We start from the raw sequence: 10,311 nt of genomic DNA, 5'->3' as shown, positions 1-10,311 counted from the left end.
TTTCTTTTTCAAGTGGAGCTCCAAATGGTATTGAAAAATGGATTGCCAAACGTTTCCAACTCTAAACGTGCTCTCTGGAAAAAAAAATACAATTACTGACATGTGTTCCCATCCACTTTTTTCTCATGCTATCATACTTTTCTACAAGAATTGCTACTTTTGGCATGCTGCTGTAGCAAGGAAATGGTGGCTCTGGGTCTACCACAACAGCCACAGCTAGAAATTCCATATAAGCTTCCTTCTTATCCAGAGTATCTTGACCACTAAGCTTGAGTTGCCTTTTTCCCCAAGCCGGCTAGAAACAAATGCAGAATAACTGTAGTAATAATGATTTAAAGACAAAACCAAAAAACAAAAACAGGTGGGAAGGAGGTAGTTTTGAATGATGCTTTTCAATAGTGGATGTGTGTTTGATCTTCAGTGGTAGTGAAAATTATCATTTTAAATGGCAGTTGCTATGACAACTGATTAGTTAATTTTACAGAAGACAATGGTAATGTGAGAACCCATTGTAACTTAATCTTGGCATAAAGGATGCATAAATGTCAAGTTTCCCTTCTAATCAGTACACATGTCAAACAGTGGCATAGCTTGAGTTTTGTCTCACTTAACCTTGTTCTGCCAGGCATCCTTTACCGCCTGCAACACTGCGAGCAGCAAGAATGGTGTAAATCTCTCCAGCATGTACTAAAGCTGCATCATATAATTGTCAGTTAAAGTTGCTCTCGTGGGATGTTAATTAGGTTGGGCTGTTGAAGTAGGCTCCTGCCTCGCCTGTATTTTTGCCATGGTAGGAAATACCCGCATCTTGGAGGTACTGATCATCCTGTAGCATCATGTCCACAATAAGCAAGTTGCTTGAAGGAAGGCAAGGTAGAGGTGCTCCTTTTAAACTGGTTGAATCAGAGGTGCCTCTGCTTCCTTGAGCCGTTGCTCACTTCATGGGGGAGCGTTCCTGGTACTCTTCTGTCTTTTAACTTTTGGAAGCAGCCTCTTGGAAACCCTTTTTTAAATGAAGCTTGTTTTGAACGTTTCATCTTAAAGAATAAAATGTGGATCCTAGCAAGCACCTTTAAACAAGAGCACTGTCCCAGGATTGTTGCTTTTCCCCTAGGATGAAGATACTGCAGTTTAGAGGATTCTTAATCTGGGGCACAAGTGACTCATTGTCTTCTACTGTAGGTAAATCTGTACTGGAGACTTGCAGGGTAGGGGAGAGTTACTTTCGCTAGGTCAGGTACCAGAAGCAGTCTAGCTGCGGCAGCACAGAGCTCTGTCTATCGGGTGAATTCACATGTGAATTGAAATAAGGTTTTTAAAGGCTTCATGCAAACACTGGGTAGTGTAAAGCTGTACTGTCAGTGGTGGTTTTGAATGCATCTGGCAAACATCTGCCTAATAATAACGTAACTGTAAATTGGCGTGCTGGATGCACTTTGGCAGGTGAAGTGACTGCTCTTTGGGTTACTTTGCCATTTCCCAGCATGGGGTTTTTGTTTTTTGGTTTGATTTTTTTTTTTTTTTTTTTTTTTTTTTTTTTTTTTTTTTTTTTTTTTTTGACTCTTAAGTCACTTTAGATCTTACTCAAGGAGCCCAACTCTTTAACTGCAGTATACTCCTGTTAGGAAAGCACTTAAGGTCCCCTCGAATAACTTCACAGTTACTGGTCTCTCTCCATGTGTGGCTATATATAAATATCGTGTTCACTCGGCTCAAAGGCCAGTTGTGTTTTTATACCAGTCCCGTGCTAACATGGTGCCAGCTTTAGCACGATCAAAATAGCTATGCGGTTTGCAAGCATAGCGTCCATCTGTCGGTGGCAGTCGCTCGGTCGACTCCGCTGGGACCGGTCCTAGACCCGTGTGCTGTGGGTCACGGTCTGAGGCTCTCTTGGGTTCTCCTGGCCGGCGCTGCTTGTACTTGCTTGCAGTAAAATGTTGCTTTGGGCCTTCTGGATACGAGTCCAGTTAAGAGACTGAGGGTCATCTGAGGACTGCTGCCCAGCCACATGTAGGAGCTCTCCTGTGTTACCTACCCAAAATACCCAGTCGGTTTGCAACAGAAAAAAACATGCTCTTGGGTGACCTAAATATCTGGAAAGTTGGAAACGTTAATGGAGCTAGGAGCATGCCAAATGGTTCTTTCCTCCAAATTAATTCAGAAGTTTTCTACCCCGCCCCTGTCAACTAGTATTTGTCAAGTGGAGAAAGATTTGCAAAGCAAAGGTGGATTATCTAAGATGATGCTTTTAAACATGGTTTTTATTCTTTTCTCGGCACCCCCTTCTGTCTTCTCATTGCTCCCTACTTTTTATGATGTTTTGAGGTCCTATAAATGCCACCTTTGTGTGTGTGTTTTTGTGTTTTGGGGTTTTTTTGTTTTGTTTTTTTTTTAAAGCTGATCCCTGGCTTGTTTCGTGGATTCCAGTAAAATCGCTCCTTTAAAAAATAAAATCTGCATACGGCAGCTAGTAAGCTTTAGCATGACACCGGGATTTCAGCTGTTGCTGGTATTGGGTGTATCCACAAGCTCATTCAGGACTTGTGGGGTGGATCAATGTCTAGGCTGCTGTTCTGGTCTCTTAGGGTCTGAAATTTTATTTTTTTTTCTGAACCTTTTGGCCTTTCGGTTCCCCCTCTCCTAGTAAACCTGAACCCATGATGAGCGCCCTCCCATTTCCATTAAGACATTAGTTCCATTTGTTCTTAAAATTCAAATTGTGACTTCTTCATTATCCTCTTTGAATTAAGGGAGAGGCACTCAGGCAACTTTTGGTCAACCGTTACTATGGCAATGTTAGACCTGCAGGAAGGAGAGAGAGCCTTACGAGCTTTGGCAATGGCCCGTTATCTGCTGGAGGCACTAGCAAAGCTGGAGGAGGTAGGTATGCTGTGCCATCTGCTAATCAGTGATTTTTATGACTCGAGCCTGCCATATTGTATATGCCTGTTTCCCCATAACACATTGAATATTTTACAGGTGAGGCAGCTGTTGCCTTTCTGGAGACTTCCCACAGTGCTTTTCTGTGAACTTCATGGGGAAGAAGGGTATACTCCCATCGCTGAACAATGGGATAGAAGATGTGTCCTAACGTGCTTTAGTTGGTGTTGCTTTCTTGAAACTTTTGAACTCCTCTCAGTTGGCTTGATTTTTTGAAGTGTATAGATAAGCAGATTGCCTGCCTCTCTTAATTTAAACTGTTTTTATCCATCTGGGCTATACTTAGTCAGCAAAAATGAATGCTGCTGTTGATGGAACAGTTGTAAACTTGATGAGCTCAAGTTTGCTTTGGGCTAAGGCAGGCATAACTTTTTTTTTTTGTATTGTCCACAGCTTTTTCCATATCTGTTTTTTTGCCTTGAGTGAGTTTCTTTAGTAAGCCTCACAAACTCATTTTCATATTTTCACGAGTAATGGAAAACTTGCTTATGGGGAACTATCTTTCAATTTCATTATTGTTTAGTATAGTTTCCATCGCCTCTGTCATGGTTCTCTATAGTACCCCTTTAAAAGTAAATGCTTTTAGTTTGGGGCCTGTTGCTTAAAATTCCATTAATATCCATTTATTAAATGGATTCAGGGGTTGGGTGGGGGTTTTTTTGCCTTTTTAAAATAAATAAAATGCCACTGTCTCTCTCAAATCCCTATAGAACCAATTCTTTTCTTTGTGAAACTGATATACTTTGACCTGCCCGTGTATGGCACCTAACATTTTATCTTGCTCTTCTAATAACTAGCTCACCCCCTTCTAATTCCATGGGCTTCAGGTGCACAATGTAGCAAGTGTTAAACTACTTAACCTTTCATGTACCCGCTTCTGTTTTTTCTTCCACTCTCATCTTGTACTTTCCATGGGTAAGTGTCAGTAGGGAATGATCTTTCGGGACTCCAACACCTCCATCCTCTGCGTTTTCAAGTCACTACAAAAGTCTGCTTCCAAATGGTTTGGGCTGTATCGAGCATTTCCTCCGTGGCACTATTTTCCCTTCAGACTCAGTCAAACTGATGGTTAAAACTCAGATTTCTTATTCTGTCTGGTCTGTATTTTGGCCTGTGACTTGGGGCAGAACTTGAACTCTCACTCGAAACGCGTTGTTGCTGCATATTAAATAATGTGAATACATTTGAGATTTGTTCAGATTTGTTGCTTCTATTTTGCTGAAGCATTTAATTCCATCTTTCGAGAGAATGCCAATACGTTTTTGAATCTTAAACTGATGGATTGATTGTTGTGATTTTTACCACTTTTAGGGGGAAGTTCTGTTTCCAGCTCAATGAATCGAGGTGAAATGAGTTTGGCAGATGTCCAGTGTCATCTGGACAAGGAAGGGGCATCCAACTTAGTCATAGATCTCATCATGAATGCCACCAGTGACAGAGTATTTCATGAGAGCATTCTCCTAGCCATTGCCCTTCTGGAAGGCGGTAATACAACGATACAGGTAGGGAAATGAATAACAAACATCAAGCTGAGAGATAAAAAATACAAGTTGCTTTTAATGCTTTTTAAAACCAAACAAAATGTCACTGTTTTGAGTTGAGTAGATGATTTGAGACCAGAAGTGGAGGGAAGTTTCAGTGTTTGCTGTGATGCAAGTATGCTTACCAAGTATGATAGTGTTCAAAATTTAGGTATTTTTGGTTTTGTTTGTTTAATCAAGGCACTCTTGCATCAACGTAGCTAGGAATGACTAACATCTAAAAGTTTACTTACCGTACAAATGAAGTGTTTCAGGTTGTTACCAAGACAAGTAGGGGAATGCCTTGCTAAATAATGTTGCTTCTTAAATTACTCGGACTGCTTGCCTTTACCAAGTGGAGCAAGTGTAAAAGTCTATAGAAGCCTAGGTCTCAAATCGGAAGACACTTTACATTGTGATTTATCCATTATAGCTAACTCCCTGCTGCTCTTCCTTTCATTGATTTACGTGGTTTTGTTTGGCTTGGCTTCTGTGAAAGATGAAGGCCTAATCGCTTAGCACAGACAAATCTGGGGTTTATGTGCAGTTGTGTGCACACAATAAAAGGGTGGTTCACGTTTCAGAAGTAAACTTCTCTTCTTCCGCACGCAAAACAAACTTTTGTGGGTAAATACATGAACATAGGTTCTTGTAGCATATTTATTGCCCTTTCTGTATAGCTATGTGGGTAATGCAGTCAAAGTTACTTAAATATTTCTTCCTAGTTGTTGGGGTTTTTTTTCCCCCTTTTAGAAAAGCAAATGTACTTGCAAAATCTAATGTAATGGACACAACTATTTAAAAAAAAACCAAAAAAAAAAAACCCCCCAAAATTAAGTAATGAGTGAGTTTCTCATTTTATAAATTCAAACGTAGCATAACTCATGTGAAATTAGTAGAATTATGTGAAGTATGACATTAGCTCAGAGTCTTTTGTTAGGGGGGAGTATTGAACTTTGCTAAAAGCCACAAACGTGTGTAGAATGCAGTTTTTGTCGTCAGGATTTGCCTTGTGAGCAGATGCTATGGCTGAGCTGCGGCTTCCCTGGAAAACAGTGAGTTCTCCAAGGGTTGCTTCCAATATTAAGAAAAGAAATGCAAGTGATGAACATGGTCTGATCGACAAAAAAATAGAATAAGAACTTAGAAGGACATGGCTTTCTGGGTGTTTAGAAGGAGCCTTTAGTGCCGTGTACTAGTTTGATGGACTAGTTAGTTAAAATCATCCCTAAATTCAGTCCCAAAACCACGGCCAGTTGTGCTAACTGCTGCTTTGTGGTGTTACATAATGTTGTTGGTCAATGTCATTAAACGAAATGTGACGGCACAACACCGAGCTACCAGACTGCTTTAATTGCTCTCTACAGCTCCACTCTCAGTAGTGTCACCCCTTTCATACATGGCAAACTTTTGCAATAAGCTAGAAGAAGGGAGATTGGCTTCTGCTGTCCTTTTTCTCTTCCCAAGCCCCATATTTAGTATTTACTTTGGGAGGTGAGAGAGCATAGAGTGCTCTTCCATGATCTGTCCAACTTGCTTTGAGACAAAGGAGTGAATGAAGCAAGAAGAGCCCCACATCACCTTTACATGTTAATAATAAATTCCATCCAGATTATTGCTGTTAAAGGTTCCTTTTGTTCAAGTATTAAAAACCCGGGGCTTTCGTCTTCCTAGCAGTGGCCCACATCCTGATGTAACCTCCCACCTCATCATGTTGGTAGGAAAATCAAATCCTTTACCAATCTGTCAATGAAAATTATTAGATTTGGGTGCTGCCAATACAGGAGAGTCGATCCTGACATGTGCAGACAGCCTAGGCTGCATGCCCTCTGGTCGACCCCTGGGCCTGTCAGTCATCCGTGACCTACTTTTCAGCTTCGCACATGCTCAGTTGCCCACAAAACCTGACCAGGCGCATGCTCAGTCTTTCTGCAGCATGACATAATCTGACTAGAAATTTCTTTGCAGGATAGGATCTGATTGGCCACTAAAATTAGTATAAAGACCTGTGAGCCCCCACCAAGGTGTGGGCTGTTGTGTGGGCGTCGTTAGTGAGAGCGTGGTGAGAGACCGTGTGCTGTCTGTAGCAGAGGCTGCTGTTAGCAGAGACTGCGAGGCAGAGAGCGATTTGGGAGTCAGTCCCCCGGTTCTCCTCACAATCTCACACAGCGGATTCATACCTTTGATTTCGTCTCCTCGTGTACCGATTGTTCCGATTACTGAACTTACTGGCTTTGACTCCGACTTCGATTGCTTCTACGGCTCCGACATTGATTCTAGCTTTTACTTACCTGGCATTTGACTGACCTCGGCTTCCATTATCAACCACGATCCGGCTCATCCCTCCGCTGCATCATCTCTCGGCTCCTGACCTCGGCTTTTCCTTCGACCACCCGTTTTGTCCATTGGACTGGCGTCACGATTCAGTCTCCGTTCGTCATCGTTACAGTTTTGTTGTTTGTCCTGTTCCTTAAATGAGCCGTTGACCAGCCCTGGGACTATTAAGTTGAGCAGCCGCCCCTAGCTCCGGCTAGATAGCAAGGGCTCACTTAAGAACCCCGTGGGCCAACGGACCCCTCTGTTGTTTGTATTTACTGTAACTGAAGAAAGCAACTCTACCTACGCCGCTAAGCGTAAGTCAAATAAATTACCTTTGTTTAAAACCACTACGATTACGTGCCTCAGAACTCCACGCCAAAAATCCCGCCTGTTCCGTATCCAATTTGCCACCACCCGGCCGCCCCACCGTGACCACGACCGTGAGCTTGGCTTGCCAGCTCCGGGCAACCGTGACACAATCCAGCATGATAAACGAAGGAATGAGTTTATTTGGAAACATTAAAATAAACAGTGTGCATACGGTTGCTTCCTTGGTATATGTAGATTTAGAGTTGAAGCTGGAAACAAATCCTTTGGGTCATCTAGTCAAAACAAACAGGAAAATGTTCATGTCTGTTGCCAGAGACTCTTTTAACCCAAAAGACGCACCATTTCATTTCCACTCGATGATGTAAACTTGCTGCTAGGTGAGAATCTGTAAAATAATTACTTGTTCAGGACCAAGCTGTTGGCATGGGGTGGTTCTGGTAAATATTGCACTTTCACATACACATGTTATAACCTTGGCAACTTCGGCTGCATTCTAGCCTTTTAAGATGCTACTTCTGGCAAACCAAAATAGCATTTTCCACCCTCTCCCATTTAGGGGTTGCCGCCTGGTGAGTGTCCCCAGGTAGGAAAATTATCTGTGCAGCCAACAGTTATGGTGGGGGGGGGGGAATAAGCATACTGACAAAATGGTAAAAAAGTACTTCCTTCTTGGAAGAGTTGGGGGCAGGACAAGACACAGGCATGGGTGAACCGGGCAGCCCCCCGGGGCCCAGACAGAAAGGGGGCCTGAAAATGGTGATGGTTATTTTTAGCTTTGGCGAAGGGGGCCCGATACTAAAAGTTTGTCCAGGACCACTGGGAGTCTAGGTATGGTGCTGGTTGGGGGAGGTTTCTTTCGGATGAATTGATTCAAAATGCAGAAGGACACCAAGGATCACGGCATTGCAGACACCCAGGAGATGAAGTTAAACCCAGGAGATGAGGGAGGCATGCATACGGTAGATGGGACTATGCAGAAAGTACCCCATGAAACAGGTGTGCCACGGATGTATTACTTGCTGAGGATTCAAACAGTCCAATTGGTAGACTGCTTAAGTGACAGGTATTGTTAATGTATGAAGATATTCCTCAGCCCATCCTCCCTCGTTAGCTTTATCCACCAGGTGTTTCTTGTCATAATGCTGGATTGTGGGCTCCCTGGAATATACAGTTTTCCTTGTGCAAAACTAAATACAGTAGGGACCCTGTGACTGGGTCCTCCAGGACTTATTGCACTGTGGAGAAAGACTAACTCCTCTTCAGCAAACTGCTCTTTCAGCGTGACTGGAGTCATAAAAGCCAAATCATTAAAATGTTAATGCAGAAAAATGCTAACCACAAACCTTAACTTCTGGGAGAACAGCTGGCTTGGCATTTACACATCAAAATGACTTGGGAGGTTTATTATGTATTAAAATTGTGGCTTTGTCTCTCCTTCTCCCAAAGTAATTACAAAATTATGCCTAAATTAACCACGCCAAGATAAGGCATCAGTTTAATATACCATTGTTTTTCCTTCCCTGTTTTCTGAAGGCGCTGCTTGGCCAGAAAAATACAGAAAGGCTTGGTGAGGTCCTGGGAGAAGCATTTCCCCTGCAGACCACTGCAGTTTGTAGTCACTCGTTCACTCTGCTTTCAATTCACAGGTTTCCACAGCAGTTTCTCACTACAGAGCAGGAAAGATTTAATAGCAGAGTGCAGAACGTTGATGTCTCCTATTACTAAGACTTAATTATTTTTCTAAAACGTACCACAAAACTTTTTACTTGCCTATTACGAAAACTCAGCTAGTCAAAATGAACAGAATACTTTTTGTGGTCTGTCTTTGTCATCTTCTGCTTTTTATTCACTTCCTGAGGAGTTGCAAATTAGTGAGTACTTCAGTAAATCCACAGTAAGGGCTGTGCGTGTGGAATGAGCTGCTTCTGCACTTGTAAGGAGCTGAACTGCAACACTGATGGTGCTAGCAGTACACACAACTCCCAATGCTGGAGCTCAACCTGGCAAGATCAGCCTTCCACTTCTAACCTGAAATGTTCATCTGAATTTCATGGCAAATATACATGCGTTACTGCAAGCAGTTGAGACCAGCTGGTATTCTGAACAAGCTCATCTTATGCCGTGTCTGCATGTGTTTACTGCTTCTGTCAAGAGCCCTTCAAGGCTAAGGAAAAGCTGTTGGGATGTTGGCTGGTTACGTAAAAGGGATTTCTTGGCAGCAAAGCCAGAAATGTGATGTCCTTGCGTGGTATTTTCTCAGCTCCCCATTTCACATGGGAAATGCGTGCAGCCTGCAGTCGGGCAGTTTTTCCACTGACACACACAGGGCTTCGCATGTGATGATTCTGTTGGGGTTAATAATGGGAGTTCCCGGGTAACTCCCTTTAGGCATTAATGGAAGAACAGATATCTTTGTGGGAAAGAGATTGAAATAGCAACACCTATTGGTTAGGCGTGTGAGCACACTCCACTTGGTATTGCTGGATGTTTTATAATGGTGAGAGGCCTGTGGGTGAGCTTTAGCTGGATCATTTAAACAATGGGAATGCCTCTCTTTCCTAGACGCGAGTTTCCATACGGCTAACTGAATGGGACAGCACCTTTTTAGCCAAACTAAACTAATTCTGACTTCTAGAATTGCCTCGGTTTATCCCGAGTTTCCTTAGGAGTTGAAACGCTTATGGAAATTTTGAGGGCGCTTCTAATTAGCCTTGAAATAGCTCATTGTTTCTGTCGGGGAAGGGCTCAGATATGCAAAGAGAAGGCTCATCAGGATTTATAAGAAAAGCAGAGAAAAGGTCAAATCAAAGGGTCCCAAAAGGCCAAAGATCACACAAATTAACTGGGCAAATGCTTACTGTCCACTTAACTAAAAATGGCATAACCCCCCTTCCCCGCTCCTCTTGCCTTTGCCCCCTCTCCCATTATATTTCATTTACTTTAAGGAAACCTCAGAGCTGCCTTTGGGAGCGTGATGCAGCCTCCTGTGAAATGCAGAAATAGGTGCCTTCTCAGAAATCACCTTCAGTACTATTATGTAAAAGAACAAACACACGCGTCCTTTGTCGTGCTGCTGCCCTGTGCATGGCACCTGTCCCTATGGCGTGTTGTCTTTGTGCATTTAGGAGAGTCCCATCCTTGGGTTGGGGTCAGAGTCAGTTTGGATGCATTTCCTGACCTGCTGATTATGTGTTTGTCACTT

At 42.8% G+C, this 10,311-nt stretch overlaps 1 protein-coding gene across 2 annotated transcripts in view; it reads left to right on the top strand.

Moving 5' to 3' along the window:
- Window positions 1-10,311, top strand: part of ITPR1 (inositol 1,4,5-trisphosphate receptor type 1) — a 327,597-nt gene that overhangs the window by 222,738 nt on the left and 94,548 nt on the right. Inside the window, exons 39-40 of one of the 2 annotated variants that reach the window (XM_019504707.1) lie at window positions 2,751-2,881; window positions 4,250-4,442. In XM_019504707.1, the coding sequence (XP_019360252.1) occupies window positions 2,751-2,881; window positions 4,250-4,442 (324 nt within the window). The remainder of the gene's footprint in view (window positions 1-2,750; window positions 2,882-4,249; window positions 4,443-10,311) is intronic. The other variant, XM_019504708.1, reaches the window with a different exon arrangement.

Source organism: Gavialis gangeticus, unplaced genomic scaffold, assembly GCF_001723915.1.
Source record: "Gavialis gangeticus isolate Ggan-Ray unplaced genomic scaffold, GavGan_comp1, whole genome shotgun sequence".
Taxonomy (NCBI): Eukaryota; Metazoa; Chordata; order Crocodylia; family Gavialidae; genus Gavialis; species Gavialis gangeticus.
The sequence above is the reverse complement of the archived record's forward strand: the minus strand, read 5'-3'. Positions and strand labels throughout refer to the sequence as shown.